This window comes from Papilio polytes, unplaced genomic scaffold (assembly GCF_000836215.1).
Source record: "Papilio polytes unplaced genomic scaffold, Ppol_1.0 DF823621.1, whole genome shotgun sequence".
NCBI lineage: Eukaryota > Metazoa > Arthropoda > Insecta > Lepidoptera > Papilionidae > Papilio > Papilio polytes.
The window spans coordinates 626870-645266 of record NW_013525583.1 but is presented as its reverse complement, the minus strand read 5'-3'; the positions used below and the strand labels follow the sequence as shown (position 1 = coordinate 645266).

The 18397-nt window shown below is 32.8% G+C and overlaps 1 protein-coding gene and 1 long non-coding RNA gene across 2 annotated transcripts in view; one reads left to right on the top strand and one right to left on the bottom strand.

Annotated features, from left to right (window-relative positions):
* The window catches only part of LOC106104486, a 51911-nt gene extending 38832 nt beyond the window's left edge, over positions 1-13079 (top strand). Inside the window, exon 3 of the long non-coding RNA XR_001225676.1 lies at positions 12951-13079. This is a non-coding gene — a long non-coding RNA (uncharacterized LOC106104486). The remainder of the gene's footprint in view (positions 1-12950) is intronic.
* Positions 1-18397, bottom strand: part of LOC106104484 (carboxyl-terminal PDZ ligand of neuronal nitric oxide synthase protein) — a 96472-nt gene that overhangs the window by 57954 nt on the left and 20121 nt on the right. The window contains exon 2 of the mRNA XM_013284551.1: positions 16683-16903. Coding sequence (XP_013140005.1) covers positions 16683-16883 — 201 coding nt within the window. The 5' untranslated portion in view covers positions 16884-16903. The remainder of the gene's footprint in view (positions 1-16682; positions 16904-18397) is intronic.

The following is an 18397-nucleotide window of genomic DNA, read 5'->3' as shown; positions in this document are numbered from 1 at the left end:
ATGGCCAGCGAGCCTCAATCTGTTCGCCAACTCATACGGTCAGCAATTGTTTACAATCTGTCGAAGCGCAACCGTACCATTGACATAGTCAAATCAATATCCTTTTATCCTTTCGGAGTAATAAGATTATTGTATTAAATTACATTGAATTCCAATTTATATTGAACCATCACACTATTGACACCGATATATTTATTTTCCCCATAATTCTAGATATAGATTTATTTAGGAGTAGGTTCAGATGAATACTGCCGAAGATGTTGCCATTGTAAGAAAGCATTAAATTTTTTTCGTTACCAAATAGTAGATTTATCTATTTCAAGCAATATGAAATCAATTATAAAATATCCATTTACTAATCAAGAATCATAAAGTCACAAATAGCTTTTCCTTTGTTCGAAATATAAATGGAAATTTAGTATCACAAGTCGTAAATTAAGCGAAGAATTAATTTTTGTCCGAATTAATACGACTAGCTTTCATCGTCCACAGACAAACTTGGACTAAATGAATTTTATGCTAATTTTCTCAGTTTCCCCAATCGTTCGCCCATTTGTAATTTACGACGAAATTTAATATCAATTCCTTCATCGTTTACTAAGGATAGACCATTGTTACATTACACATAAAAGTAGCCAATAATATACGGACAGTATTCGATTCCCGACTATGAAACATAAGTCTTAAAAATGTCCTATACTGTAGTGCAAAGTACTAACATAGTGTATAGTAAACCTGAACTTTTCTTAACTATTGTAATCTTTTTGAATAGCACTATATAATATTAACACGAAAATAATCATTCGTTAAACACTATTAACGAGCTCTGTAACAAAAGAACGTGCGTGCAAGAAAATTCATAGAATTTTCGCAACGAATACGTTTTCAATAGCGAATTGTTCGGGTTCGAGAAGCGTACCGATCATCGTAAACATTGTAAGGAAGCGGGCACAATGGCTGGTAGCGGGTGAGACTAGGGCTGCCATTTCTAAAGATATGAACCGAATCGTCATCACCTTCACTACAGTTTGGGTGGCGAGAAAATCACTAGATTTCATTTCTTTTTCGTCGCCCGCTCACAAAGGTATTATCCGGCATGTTGGTAATTCAGTTTTTTTCTCTGTCAATGTCCAGATCTACGTTCATTAGAAGTTGACAGCCCTAGTCGATACGTGTGGCACTGTCGTCCAATTTTCGCTTTGTTCGCATCTTGCGTATATACGGTATTGTCATTTTGTACCGTTTCCATCGTTTTACTTAGAATTCAATGTGATGATTCTGATTTCTACAATCTAGTAAATCGCCTCAATTTCGCTGGTTTGAAATACGAATAAATGTCTTCTAAACATAAGGTTAGGATTGAAACTCTGTTGTTGTTTATGGTTAAAATTTACTTACATCAACATCAAATTGAAATATCAACTTGTTTGCTATTACTAAGTTTATCTTAAAGCCATAAGAAAATGTCAGTAATTAAAAGTATAATTAAAACTAAACTAATTAACAGTCACATGTAAATATCGGTCGTGCGTTCGGGTACGTGACTAGTTTTTAATACTTCATTTATAATTTACCTTAAGTAAACATAAGAGTTTGGAAACTTACGTAAAGCGTACATTGAAAGTGTAACAATAAAACCCACCGGAGTTGGTGAAAAATCGGATCTAAAACCGCAAACGACTCAAACGGCTTCTTGATAATTACGTATGTTAAGTGAAACCGTTGAAAATATTAAAGGTCAAAATAAGATTCGAATACGTCTACGATACTAATAATAACTTCTAAGAATTGTGAAAGTACTTGCTTTTTTAATTTTTTTACAAATAATGAATCTTTATATACATTTAATAAAATTGGTGTGTCCGTTTGTAAAATCAAAAGAAAAATTCCAGATTTTGGGAAGATGGTGTATTTGCGTTGCTGGTAAGGAAAATCGCAATCAAAAACTTTTGTCTCTTTGTATATCTGTCCACAAACCGCGTTTGTCCCGGGTAAACTTTGAAACGGCTCGGCCGATTTCGAGCCGACTTTTTCAGAAACCCTTCACAGCTGATAAAGACGGCATAAGCATATTATAGATTACTTTGTTTATCTTAACATTATGTAGACGAAGTCGCGGACAACAGCTTGTTGATCATATATTACTGGAGCTGGCAAATGTAATGACAACTTTAATAACATGTATTTCCAAAACACAATGATATAGATATCACAAGCGTATGTTACTAGTCGGTACTACAAATGTAAAAAAACAAATCCTGTAAATAACTAATGAAGTAATTTTTAATGCGTTCTCCATGTGCGTTATTATTTTAGGGCGATATTCAAAAGACAACAGGGAATTTATGCGCTCGCGTGAACAACCTTAAATTCCGCTGTATACGCACGACTTACGTCCCTAATTGCACTTCCATTTGCTGACGCGCCAAAAGAACAGGCTAAGACCCTTTACCGACCACACATACCTATATCTTTAATGCTATTTAAATTGTGTGAGGTAACATGACCCGAAAGCGGACACCGCCCGTGACCTGCTTGTAAGTGTTGTTATTGTTAGGCTCATTAAACAATATTATGTATCACAACTTTAAGACCTGAATTGTAAGACTAATTCTAAATGTAATCAATACATTCATTTATTTAAAAAAACATTTGTAAAAACATATACTCGTGTTTGCTTGTAACATTGATTACTCTTTTATTTTATTGCCTTTAGAATTAATCTATAACTAATAAGATCAGTAACAAATTAATTACATAAACTAGCAACATTACAAAAGATAAAAGTCATACTAAATTGTACATTTAACAACAGAACATAAGCTTCTTTAAAAATAGATACAAACTTACACTGCTCACGGACTTAACGTTCAGATATGAGCAACAACGTACGTACATCTTTTAGGCTGATCGAAGACTTGAAACTTGGCCACTTTATTTATCAATGCGACCCAAGAAATCTCTATGCTATTTCACATTGTTTATAGTTTTAATGGTCTTTTTATTAAAAAAAAAAACATTTACTTTGTCAGATTATAACCTCGGCACTGCAATTGACAAAATGTAACAATGTCCTCAGTGGTAAACACCGTAACTTGATGGTGGTTTAACACCCAAAAATGTGATTTGCAATGCTAATTCGTTCGTACGGAAACGTTGTAAAAATCATGCATCAGCACGATTATGAGGCATTTCAATGTCACTGATTTAAGCATAATTCGAAATAATAATACGTATAAATCACAGTTACTAATTTAAAAATCTAATCGTATGCAGTCCGCTTAATACGATAGAATCGGAACTTGCTGGCTTCGTGTCGCGATTGTAATGCGGCACGCTCACTTCGTCTACTACAAGCTGTGACGTGACTTGATAGCGAGCACTCCGTTGACCTTCCAGTATACGGCGTAAGAAATAACACAGGTTGATCAACATGCTTGTTTTTAATATAAACTGATGTTACTATTAACATTTATTGCAATTTTAACTGCTTGTGGCAGGATATGGTTCAAAACACAATACTTCAATAATACTTGAAACTAGAGCCCACGATCACGTGATCGGATACCTTTATTAGTTGAAGCTTAATATTGATTCAGTGAATGGATAAAGATTATTGTAAAGCTATAGGAAGTATTAGCTTGAATACTTTAGTACCGCTTGAAGTAGTCGAGCTGCCAGATCACTGAGCTTGAATATAATATGAGTAACTTAGCGTAAGTAAATCTAAGAAGAAATCTTTACTTAGATGGTCACTACTCTAGTGTTTAATTAAAGGCGGTATTCTATTTTCTACTCGCGTTTTTTTTCGATAATTCAAATTAAAAATTACGCTGAAAAATTGTTATAAATAGAAATAGTTTATTAAAAAATAATCTTTTTACATCATACATAAAAATATAAATGCGAAAGTTTAAATGGATGTTAGAAGGTATAACTCCGAAACGGTTTAACGAATCTCAATGAAATTTGGCACAATTGTAAATTGTCTGGTAGATTACTCAGGTTACTTTTTTTAATTCAGCGCAGACATAGTGGCGGGTAAAAGCTAGTCATACATATTTATAAGTCGTCAAGATTTTTGCAGCCATTTCATTCTGCACAGCTTGTTTATTATGCTGGCCAAGTCTTGAAGTAATCCAGCACCCTTGCATTATAATTAGACGAAGGTAATATTCTAGAGATAGTAAGAAATAAACGACAAAGCTTCTTTGACGTTAACTCTTTTTAATAACAGACTAAAAAAGGTAATAATAGTTCAGGTCTCTGTGTTGTTTATTTTTTTATCTCATTGTACATTGCAAGGGTAAAATATTTCTTTTCGAGGAATCTAAAAGTGAAATTTTGAAGAATGTTGTTAATTAAATATCTTATGAATATAGACTTACAATAAAAGAAGTAATACAAGTTTAGTTGCACAAGTAAAAATCGAGCAGTGTGCGCCTCCATATAAACTGAGGAATCAAATCGCTACTAAACGGTTGTGCGATAGTTTAATCAAAGGTGTGCGCTCTAACTTTAATAATGCCGTAAATAATATCAAGAAAGTAAAACGAGGTCTTTATACATAATTCATGTTCAAGCGTAGGTGTCTGTTAATGTTTAATGGAGGGAAAAATGGCAGTGACAGCCTCACAAAGAGTAACACGTAGCCTTTTATGTCCACAGCTAAGAATAAACACAGATTATCATAATGTATATTTTAAAATACATTAACACACGCCAAATTTGATTTTAGTTAAGACAGTGCAACAACATTTTGTCAACTCCAAACCTGTCCCTAAATTGCGTTGGAAAAAATTTTAATATTTATTTGATATAAAACTAGTTTATAATTAATTTACTTTTAGTAGTTTATGATTTAGATATAGTGGGTCCAAATTTACAGATCCTAATCGCCGTAGTAGAGCTACGTCACAACATATCCAAACTTAAATACTTTCGCTAGTAAAATGTCAATAAAAACAACATATCAATAATATGTGTACATTTATTTTTCCCAGGCACTCCACCTGAGAATCTAAATAACGCGTTACTAAGATAAATAACGTCATACTTCCGTAGCTCCGGTCACAGATAATAAAATCCAGATATGATTGGTCGCCAGCTGTACTGAGTGTTTAAGTTATTTACTTGGAATTTATAACGCATTAACATTCACAAAGCGATCGAACAAAGTGCCACTTTGTGATTCATGTTTGACTAAGAAATTATGACGGCATATATAGTTATGGACCTTTTTGGTGTTAGAGCAATGCTAAAGATAATCGCTTTCCCACGGCAATATTACATCATATTTATAATGAGTCTTAAAGAATTTATCCAATGAAGGGTATCTCCTTATCTATATACTAGCTTTCGCCCGCGACTCTGTCGGCGTGGAACTAAAAAAACAAAAGCAAGTAGCCTATGTATTCTTCCGGGCTATTATCTACATCTATGCCAAATTTCATCGACATCCGTTCAGCATTTTAGGGTAGAAACTCTAATAAACATCATCCATCTATCAATGTATTTAAACTTTCGCTTTTATAATTTTAGCAAGATTAATAAATTAGTTAAAGCTAAGCTAATCTAAGTAAAAGTTTTGCTTAAATTTCTTACACGGTTAATAAAAAAAGTAGAAATTAACAGAGACAGTAGGCAATATTTCTTAAAAACCAATAATACAAGTAAAAGAACATTGAATCAAATCAGCTGTAAATCGGATTTCCTCACCGACAAACAATAAATCGAACGTCTATCTACCAATCTTTACCCTCAATAACATAGTACAAGATATAAACAGATATATCTATACTATTCTATAGTATTATAATAAAGCGTAAACACACACTTCTTTGTTGACTAAGATGTCAGCAATTATTGAATAATTGTTTTTCAAGTAAAAAGCCCTACACTTACGTCACGCTTTAAGCTATACATATATTTAACGCCATTAAATTTAGGGGGTAAAAATTTTGGATAAAAGCCCTAATATGGGAAAAAGACCTAAGTTGCTGCCAACATCAAGGTTGTCATGTGATATCATTTTGACATTTGTAATTGATAATTTAACAAATGTACACAATAAAATAAATTTTTCATAATTTGATGCGGATGAAGTCGCACGAGAACAGCTAGTCTTCTGCAAATACAATTCAATTTTATTTATAGTCACTAGTGTCCACATAATTAAAGTTTCATGAAAATATATGTCTAGACGTATATTTTCATGAATCGTTAATAGGACGTTCCTAGAATACCAAGGTTTGTGTCCTGGAGATTCTAAAAAAAGAAATGTTTTTGTTTTTAATCAGACGAAGTGGCTGTTTATTTATATATTTTTACTATCTCAGACTTGTTTGTTTGACACTTCAGATTCGGCAAGAAAATAAAACATTAACCAAGAAATTTAAAAATCACGAATGTACAATTAAATAAGTATAAATTCTTTTGGACACCAACTTTGTAATAAAATAAATAAAGGTCTAACTCAATCCGAAGTTCGGCAATTCATTTTGTCTATCTGTTTTTTGTAAGCTTTAATAATCAAAGAGATCAGATCTCAATTTCGAAGTAAGCTTCGACTGAAACTCGATAAGTGGAATAATGAATCAGCGATAACAAAATGTAGCAAACGATTAGGTTATCTTTAATAAATAGTTTTTTATTATAAAAAAACATTTTTTTTATATGAATTTGTACGAATTTAAAACACCTCAAGCATGATAAAGTAACACATTTTTAAAAACTTGTATATTTTAACGAAGTACTTTAATGAGAGAAAATGTTACACCGATATATGAATATGTAGTAACAAAAGTATTAATTAAAGCGTGTAATGTCTATGATTAAACATGAATTATTTATAAACACATTAATCTTCATCTCTGTGGACTACAGACGAGAATACTCATCCTCATTAGGTGTATAAATGGCATCACAAATGCCGATTTATTGTGTATTTGAAATGACGTAATATATTTATATCATCACCAGCTCACTATACATCTCCACTGAGAGTCTTAGAGCCCAGACTAAGTTAATGGTGTCACCATTAACTTAGTCTGGCAACAGTCAACCACACTGGATCATAACGTATTGGGTCACACATATGTATCTTAGAATTTCTTTCCAGATATGTTCAGGTAGCATCACCATGTTCACCGTTACATGGCAGGATTAGAACCCAAGAACTGTAGATTACAAATGAAGTGCTTAAACCACTGAGCCACCGACGCTCTTTAGCATTTCTCTTACTGTTTATTGGTACATTTCCACACAACTACAGTGAATCGAATTGATCAGTTAAGAGCAATCGCTCTATATCTGAGTAGGCTAAATGATTCCGACCTAACATCGCACTCCGCTCAGCCGCACTCCCCTATCTTAGCAGATCAAACAATCTCGTTACTTACTGACGTGTTAGGGTTGCCCTCATTCACGACCTTCCACTTTGCTCCTATTCCGACGTTTATTTTAAAATCTTAAAGCAATATTGTAGTTCGAGGACCGTATCTTTGAATGTGTATTTTAATAGATTTACGTCTGCTTGATAATTTAATTTATAATAACTGTTTTAATTTGAGATAAAAACGGTAATCGAAATTCTTCCAAATAAATAAACTTGTATAATCTTCATTGCTAAACATCTATTTATAACAAGTAACTTTTTATTAAATACTAAATGGTTACTTATTCGTATCAAAGTAATATCACAAAATACCTGACGTATTAGAATTAGTTTTATGGTCAAATGAACATTATATTGCCTGTCCTTTGATGGCAATTGTTTTTTGTAATCTATTTCGTTTTTGTAATAACATGTCAAATTGGTTCCCATTTTAATAATTTTTTTAGAAATTATCTTCTCGCTAACTGCTTTTAACTCCAAACTTTTGTTTTATTCAGTATTGAGTGTTTTGTTGAAGTATTCAAACTTACCAGGACTTGTAGCTAAATTGTCAAAAGTTTAATAGAACCGGCCCATGAAATTGGGACGAAACGAGTCGTGGGACTGAAATTACTTGATCAGAAATATATAAATTATAACTAGAAATAGCTACAGAAGTTAAAGTTAAACAATACTGAGATTTGAAGGAATGTGAAATAAGACAATTACTCACAGTAGTTTTCTAGTTGTACAAAAGAATATGTTTAGAAGAGTGTCAACAAGGGAGCAAATATATGCAGTCAATATGTATTGGGTTTGCTTCGAATTCCAAACATCGTTCCTTATTGTATACGATTCGAGTCACGCACTGTATTCAAATAGAAATAGGCTTCGGTGTAGTGAAAATTTCAAACATTTTTTTCTCATTTACAAACTTATATAAAAATCCTTATGCATTGGAAAATCTAAGTTAATAGTTAAAAACTAGTAGACTATTTATACAACAAAATTTCAACATCGGTCAAATAAAAAATAAAACTGTTTGTATATTTGTTTTATGGGTTGCTAAACGAAGAAACTGATTGGATGTTGTGGTTCACTCAATAATATTTGTGATTACATTTTTATTTTGTTTTTTAATAAACGATTTTGACACTGTAATTACATAACACGCTGCTTCATTTAGTCCTGCAATAAAACGTATGCTTTTGACATCACATTATCCCCTGCTTAAGTGCTAATTGACATATAGATGGCACTCAACGGTAATTAAATTAATGGTTTCCCCGCATCAAGTACTTCCGTGTCACACATTACCGAAAGATCTCCAAGTTGGCTACGGAAATTGTCATAGAAATTCAAACAGCTACAGAGACGACATTTCACTACAAACTCTAACTTTTTTTTAATAATATAAGGTAGTTAACGAGCAAGCGGCCATCCTAAATCCAACGAAATGGAAAGCGACCGCTGCCCATAAACATACGCAATTGCAGATGCATTGCTTACCCTTAATTGACGGAGAAGACGCACATAAAGAGGACATTTCCCCTTCCTATGCGTCTCCTTCACCGTCAAAGCCACTTTTCATTCCCATCCTCTCCTCTTAAGAAAAGGGTGGAAACTGTACAGTGCACCAAACTTATGTGGCCCTATGATAATCCCCCTGCTATCTCAGTTAACGACATAAAACAATACATGACAAGGACCTCTTTGATTGGCGGGCGTTAATGGGCTATGATAAATTAATATCAGTCAACGGGAATATCATTCATAACCTCAACAGCACATGTTAGTCGTAGACTTGTTAGTACTACTAACAGTAGTCAGGACTACTAGTAGTAGGGGTTTAAGATTGGTTCTTAATATTCCGTATATTGATAAGCAAGCTAAGCATCAAAAAATTTTGCTTCATACTAATATTATAAATGCGAAAGTTTATACATGGATGAATGTTTGTTAGAGCTTGTATCCTAAACGGCTGAACTGATTTTGATAAATTTGCTATAGATGTAGAGGATAGTCTGGAAGAACACATGGGCTATTCGCTTTTGTTTTTTTTTTAATTCTACTCGAGTCGCGGTCCAAAGCTAGTGAATACATAAAGTGCAAATTCCCTTGCCAGTGTAGTGATAGATTAATGTATCAAATATTGGTCATGGATTATGCTAGCGTTTATAATGTTCCACTCTATTGTAGCGTAATAGGCTTACGATATATTCCTTGAACTATCAGCAAATTAAACTCAATTCAATATTTATCTAGAATCAATTTGATTTTAATTAAAAATGTGATTATATCGCTATTATCAGTCTTCTTAATTCCTAATCTATCGTTTTATATCTTTTGTACTTATATTTTGTTCCTTATTAGTTTACGAAAATTATTTTACGAAAGTAAATTGTTTGTAAAAGCTGTGTGAATTAGTAATGTCATTCGTTTGACGAATGTAGGGTTAGATTGGGATGTCAATCATTAGTGCGGTTTGAGATCGATACGTACGAATTGATGAATGGAATCGTTCGTGGACAACTTTATTACGTTATCCCTGATTGAACGAATGACATTTTGTGTATCAAAGTGTGTGTCAGAGATGTCCTGCCCTCTCTATTTTATTACATTGGAATAAGACACTTTACGCTTTTATACACATAAAGTGGTCTTCTTAGATTGTTTTAAATATGTCCTAATTTGTTATCCTTTAAGTAAACATTTCGTTTCTGAATTTTAGCTAAGATATGAAGATTATGCCTCATAAGTTGCCGTCGTGCAACGCAGAATAAACATTTTTTTTAGCATGAAAACTTCATCTCTATTGCATTGAATAACTTCGCAGCTTTGTAAATACCTGTAATAATGTTGTCTAGTTAATATATATTTTAAAATGAAATGTATTATATCCAGAAGTATCTCGTTGATTTTAATTAATCAGTAAACAATTCATTTCGTTTACATTAAAATAAACAACATATTTAAACGAGCAACCTTCACTTGTTCATATGTTATCTGCAGCGCAAATAATGGAAATACGTAACAAAAACTGAAATATGAATTGTAGCACTATGTTCGGAACGTTGTCTGTTTATGAATACATTTCTGTGAATTTCATACGCTTTGACGTCCAATTAAAACGATGACATTCGAAGTCCAGGCAGTAATGACCAATTAACAAATTTACTTGGAAACAAAATCCGGGAAATTATTTCCGATGAATTCGAAATATATTCTTGATTAATTGTTCAAATGTTATTTCATTTTTTTAAATTCACTATCGGATGTGTCAAAGGGCTACTTAAGTATCAATTAAAATTAATTAATTTTTATTTAAGAGTAGCGATCTGTTACAGCTTCGCCTAGGCGGCAAAGAATGGACATATCATATCTTTTCTGTCGCATCCTTGTCCATATCGTTGACGTTAAATGTAACCTATGTTAAATAACATAGGTTACATTTTGCAATCATCAAATAATTTTTATAATGATCTTTGTGAAGGCGAAAGAATTTTTGAAATCGGTTCAAAAATTTTTGAGAATATTCAGTAGAATAAATCTCTCCTCTATAATATTAGTTAAGAAAAATCTCAACATAAACCAGCATTACTTCCCTGGAATTTTAACTTCAGAATAACACCACATTTAAATTCTACAGAGTATACAGAAAAGTCAAATTAATCTCTACCCTGAGGTCCAGTGGGAATGTAGCTTTGTTAACTTAAGAATTTTCATTGTTTTGCTGCCTACAATGGATTATTATCTTGGTCGCCTTTAAAAAAATATGTTTTAATTTTTTAATACTACGCAATACAGTTATATAGTTGGGTTAGGAGGATACCAACAACATTTACAATGACTTACGTCATACTAAACTATTGCACTCCCGGAACATTGACCAGGTCATCAATTTATCTTGTGTGAATCAAGATACCCTACTTTCGCGCTAAAATAAAATCAATAGGTGTTTGAAACTTATTCCTTCGTTGTCAGAGAAATAATGGGGACAAGCACGAACATTTTAGAGAAAGTGTTCATAAACTCATCGACAAAATTTATACATTTGTGCTATACGTTACAGACCTTCACAACAAATCTCATACAAAGTCCACGACGTACTGTCTCGCAAAATTGAAAAATTTTGTGCTATGTCCTTTGTATCCCATTAAATGTTTAGCGTATATGCTGACACGACACTTTCTAATCTAATAATCTTGTTGTTTCTCGTTTGGGAACGAAAAATTACAAAATAGGTCCGTTCCTTCCATAGACAACCGAAGCAACAGGTAACATTTCGAAGTTTATAAATAAGTCTGTATTACAAAAGGCAGTACGAGACTTGTCTTTTGTTCTCGTTTGCGGTATTGTTTTTAAATAAAAAATGAACTCATAGAACTAATTTGTTTTAGCTCATAGGCTATAAAAGTAATAAAACGGCCTTGTTAAATATATTTACCAACGCATATACGTGCTATGCCATTCAATCTTATCTTGGATATTTGTTAGAGTTTGTAGCCTAAACTAAAAAGCTGAGTTAATATCAATGAAATTTAGCACAGACGTAGAGGCTAGTCAGGAAGATCACAAAGGCTACTCACTTTTGTTTTTTTTTAATTCCACGCGGACGGAGTCGCGGGCAAAATCTAGTCAACATGGCTTTTATGTTAAAAGTCACAACCACGTCGTTGAAGATTAAACACAAAACATCCGTGGTTTATACAGCTACATGCAATTATTCCGCGAAGTTTTAATTACGCTAAATAAATTATTGATAGTCGTGACATTATTGTTGTATAATTAGCTTTATCCTCTAAATTTGTATTGTATATTGGAATTAGCAGTTGAAAAGTAATTAAATACACTAAACGCATTGAACTAAGACCAAATATTGCGCTAACTGCAAGTTCCTACATGAAGATGGCACGTGCCAGTGCCTATTCCGAAAGTGTTCCGACATCTTGAATATGTTTCGCAAATTCAAATTATTTCGAACAGACAATATCAATTATATGTGTCTATTTTCCATATCCGTTGATGCTTCGAATATCAGCAACAGTATACAGCCGTTACGGTGTACTGACAGTGAAATTTCATGTACCTGACTTGTATGCAGCTCGAAATACAAACATTTAATTACAGCGTTACGCACATCTGGTTACGTCAGTTCCGTCAGTTTCGCTCGTGCGTTTTGCAAAATCAACGAGAGATATATCAAGTAACATTTGGTCAATACAATTATATAGAAATAATTCGATTTTGTAAATACATTTTAAACACGTTCATGATATCATTTTCAATTTTGTTTGAATATTTGAATTTTGGAATAATTGTTTGGTATTTTATATATGAGAGTAATACGTTAGGCTTTATCGTGATTTGACTTCACTTTGTTTACAATAATATTGGTAATCTAGAGGCGGCAAACGCCTTAAAGAGGACGTCTTTTGATTGATCATGAAAAGCAATAATTTGAGAATGTTATGATTGATAGCCCAATATTTATTGCTTTTTCAAGCTCATATTAACCTAGAAGATACACTTTAAGAAGTTTAAGTTATAAAGTATTTTTTCATATATTTTTCAGATAACTCTTATGAGTCTAAGGAGTGAAGACTTTTGCAAGATTTTATTAAGATAAACTTTACTTTGTGTGAACCAGAAGGGACACTGGAACAAAGAAACAAGTTAGGGAAGCTACAATAATTCTGCCTTAAGGAGTTCCTTCCACTGACCGCGTTTGTTGTTTTCGCAAGTTCATTATAATTGCAAATTTTTGTTTGGAAAATTTTCGACTGAAAAAAATTATCTTTAAACATTTTGAAAAACTTAAAACGCTTTCATTCGTCCTTTAAAGACTTGATCTATTATGTAATTTAATTTATTTAATTCTTCGCTTCATCATCATCTTTCTCCTTATCCTACTCCCGTAAGGTCGGCACAACAGGTTTTTGTCCTCCACATAACTCTATCATACGTCATCTCAGTCATCACTCCCTTCAAGATCATGTCACTTTTTACGCAATCCATCCATCTCTTTCAAGGTCTACCTCTACCAGTGTACCTCCAATAAAAATATCTTAATTAATTAATTATCTAATTCTTCGTTTGAAAACATCGTTTTAAGGATAAATTAACATGAATTTTCTAATTCGTATTTAAAGCTTATTTGTAATTGAGATATTCTCATGATATTATCAGCAAAATATTTATACAGGCATAATGTTTCCGGATCCCTTGTATCTAAACGACACCCACTCACCATCACGTTTGTTTACACAGTGTTAATAGTCATATGTTCTCCGTAGTGTATAGCCCTATTTAGTATTACAATAACACGAGCCTGATGCCATTATTTAAGGTCACACAAGTTGTTCACATAATCATAAATAAACAAGCCCTGCTCCCAAACTTATGTATTAGTCGTTTTGTTTTTAAACAATCTAGTTGTTTAATGGATTTTCTTATTTCTTACTGAATTGTTTTTCTGTGTATTTTTTTTATAAATTTACAGCAATCCATCTACAGTTCTTTAGTCTGATAGATAAGTTATAGTATCTCTTAATATTAAGCCTAGAAAATATCTAAAAATGTTTCAGTACAATTAATTTACCAAAGTAACTCCAAAGAGTTACGCTTTCAATATACAGGACCCTTGAGCCATGAATAAACTAAAGCCTATTTGTGCGCGGAGACTCAATTTAAGGGGTTTTGTTTCACGTGAAGGCTTTAGCTAAGGGATTATCAATATTCGACCTTTATATCGTAACGTCAGGTGTTGGGCGTTAGGCGTTAGGCGTTAGACGTCAGGCGTCAGGTGGTCGAAGATAATACCCATTGTGTGAATACAGACAACTTCGTTATTCCACCCAACCCAGCGTACGAAATAACACTTTGTTCTGGGAATATGTGTGAACCAATAATTGTTTCAAGCTTCGATTGTTAAAGGAAATATCAAGTGGCCGTAAATACTTACATTGTCTATTATTTTATTATTGATTTGATCTTTAAAGTAATTTACATTTACCGGGATATCAAAATATTTGGAAATCAAACGATTATTAAAATCACTAAAATGTATAATTGTGAGTACACTTTGTATATAGCCATTTAATTTATACTTTCACTAATTAAAAAAATTGCTTTAATTTATTTTTATTTAAAAAGCATACAGTTAACACATTTTTAAATCACCAATACAACGAAGTCTTTATGAAAAATATTGTACTCGTTACACCAAAGTTTCGGTATTTAAAAGTTTCAAAGGAAAGCAAGACTAAGTGAAAAACTACGGCCGTGAAGATTCTCTCTCGAGATTTCGAACGCGAAAACTTTGCGTTCTTCACTTTAAATTGGTGATTTGTTGATGCTAAAAATTTAAATGTAAAAATATAAATAAAAATAGAGTGACTATTATCATGTTCATTGCAATATAATTTAACGGCGGAAGGGATCTCGATGAAATTTGGCATAAATGTAGAGGATAGTTTAGAAGAACACATAGGCTGCTGCTTTTGTTTTTTTTTACTCCGCGTGGATGGAGTCGCGAGCGAAAGCTAGTATTGATATAAGAAGATATAACTTACAAATTTTTTCACCTTTAGAATTTTACGTCGCATAAAAAGAAATGGCGACATGACACAAAAAAAATACGACATTTCTTATAAAGTTAACGCCACAAACGTCAGCCGATTTTCCGCACCCTTGTCACTCTTTATCTTACAAATGTACGGTATACAACGTGTTACAATAAACTACTGTTAAATAATTTAACCGTTTTTATTTACGGAAAATATCTATAGTTTTAGTTACCTAAAATAAAAAAGAAAACTATTTGAATTATAGTTTTTTATGGAGTATTTTCTTCTAAATTGTGTGTGTGTTAATATTATATTACTAATAATGTTTTTAAAACCATTACTACAATTATACACGGTAAAACACGACATATCCGTAGCTTTGCTCTTACTCGAACGATTTGTTCGGTTGCCGTCCATCTTGTGAACAAATCGCCTCATCGTTCAATGCCACTGGTGGATGCTCTAATTTATAGCAGTTTCTGATGGTAGAGATACCAAAAAGTTTAATTTTTAAATCAAGTTTTGTTTTTGCAAGAAAACACTACATTATTACTAATAATAATTTCCACCATGCTGTGTATTAAAACTTTTTTTTTTGGAAAACACATTAACAAGTCAAGAAATTTTTTAAAGTATTCGCAAAAGATTCTATTAGATTTTTTTTGTATTGTCATCTCCCTATGACATTAAAAAGTTACCTTTAAAAATATAACATGATCACATTTCGGATAAAGCGATCTCGTCTATTTTGTACTTAATTCTAAATTCAGTAGGTGTTTCCGTTGAAAAAATCGCTTCGACAATTCCTTCACAAGCATCTAATCTCAAAGACTAAGAGCCCATTACTTTTATCCTTGGAATATTAAATCTTTCTATCAAAGGCTGGATGTAAGGAAGGTTAACTGTGAATTTAAAAGCACATATACATCTTCATATATGAACCGAGAAACGCATTTGCTAGCACTCTTGCTGTACCTAGAGATTGACTTTTTGAAAGGTTTAATGTCACACTTTAACCCTATCAGCATCATTTAACATAAATATTTCTCTTTAAGCTAATACATTTTCCTTGTTAAACAAGTACACAAGTATAGGAAAACAGTCATCTTTGCCAGCATCAAGAAACTTCGCGGAATTGCCTTTACAACACAAACATCCATACAAAATTGAGCATTTTTACCGTCTATAAACACTGTTAACTAAAAGTTTTCAAATATAAAATGTTAATTTACTTCCGCAGTGGTTGAGAAATTAAGGAGTAAAAGGTTAGTATGGTATGCATATCAAGAAGGAATTTAGGTATGAGTGTGGAGGTACACCGGTAGAGGTAGACCTTGATGGAGATGGAGGAATTGCGAGAAAGGTAACATGGTCAAGAAGGGAGTAATGACTGAGATGACAGATGATAGTGTTATTTGGAGGACGAAAACCTGGTGCGTCGACCCTTAGGGAGTAGGATAAGATGATGAAATATTAATTTACTTATTTAAGATTAGATTGTTGGTTGTTTTATCAAAGACTAATGAGAGTCTCCTAAATGACAGACTCTTAACTTATTAAAACTTTCGTGAGACATTATACTATATAAATTATAACACGGCTAAATTCGGTGTAGGCACCGACAGTTTCGAACCCGTTGGGGGTCCTTCTTCAGGGTGAGTGATTAATCGGGTATACTCGCTATCGCAGTACAGTGACAGACTCTACGTAAAAAGAATCGCTTCATATTCGAAACTTACCTTGGCACCGAAGGTGATCCCGTACTCGAAAGCCTCATCGGGGTGCAGTGGAATCTCCAAATCGTTCTCGTCGTCGGAGACCAGATTGTAGTCCGTCTTGGACTTGGACTTGCGCCACTTGAAGAGTTTCAATGGCACGCGCCAAGCCTTTGACTTCAGCATAAAGCGCACGTAGCGCGCCTTCAGCCCGCGCTTGAACATCGTGGAATCTTGTTTATAGCCTGCAAAGAAATAAATACAATTAAACATAAATATAACAAATATGATTAATCGGTGACAATTTACAATAGCCAATAACAGGAATTAGAAAGTAGCAAATTGATTATATTGCTCATGGAAGTCAAAGATTTATAAAACTAACTTCGTGATATTTCGAAGCTTTTAGTACATTTCTTACTTCTAAGATAACATTATCTATTATCACTTTATTTCTATCAGGTACGAAAAACAAATTCAGATATTCTAAACCGTTATGAATTTCTTTCCTTTGTTTTTAAAGGGACTAAGTAGTCCCATCTCTGGATTACAATTAAGGGTACATTTTGCAATATCACTAAATAAAGTCCAATAAAGTCAACGAGTTGCAGCGAACCAATCAATGTAACCGCTGCTTCTATACGCTTGTCAATTGAAAAGCCACGGGGATTCGCTACAACACCGTTTTTGTGGTGTTTGTATTCTATTTTTAACATGCAAGAAGAATTTGCATTGCTTTTTTAGATAATGTATAATTTTATTAAAGAGATAATATTAATTAAAAAATAGTAACATAATTATGCGTTTCAGACCGGCAGACAACATTTTTTAAATGCGATTTTAATCAATGCTGGGAAAATCATCTTTTTGGAATCTGAAACTTTTCTTTTGATTCAAACACGACAATTTTATTATATGTATTAAGATAGATATGGGTTAACATAAACAAGTACACATTCAATGCAAATCAAACCGATAATTAAAATGTGTATTTATGACCACGATGACGAGTGTCGTATCTCCAAATTGAATGGTCACATTTTAGTTTGAATACAAAATTGATCAACAAAACAACCGCAAACGAAATATTTGAAACAACGGTTTCATTTAATCATGTAAATTCAATAATTTTCAACTGATTTCAGTGGAATTACGAATTAAATGTGCTTAATTAAAGCTAGTTAGACTTTTCGTGGGTATCGATAGCACCGATAATTGTATAGCTATCCCTTTCACTCGCATTAAAAAACGAAGACAACAATAATGCTGTCAATACAAGTTTCAAAACAGTTGAAACCTAATTACCTGAAACCTAAGAACCTACGGCACTTTGACACTAGACAAGCCAAGATACCTTTCTAAGCTGCCGCAATTGAGGCCTCAGTCCTTTCTATTTCTATACTAATATTATACACAGGGAAGATTTGTATTTTTGTATGTAGTGACGTAGCCAAAAGGCTACTGGACCGATTTCATAAACTCTTTCACCATGGCAAATCTACGTTATCGGTGAGTAACAGGAGCATTATTTTGTTTGTTTCACGCGGACGTGGTCGCGAGCAACAACTAGTATCTTATATTTGTATTTTCGATACTAAATACTATGTATGTATGTATATTATATGTATCTTTATATATTTATTTTCCCTTATCGCACACACAAACGCACACAAGCCTACGCAACAATGCACAAATACATTCACATACACACAGCAACACCACAACACACACACACACAC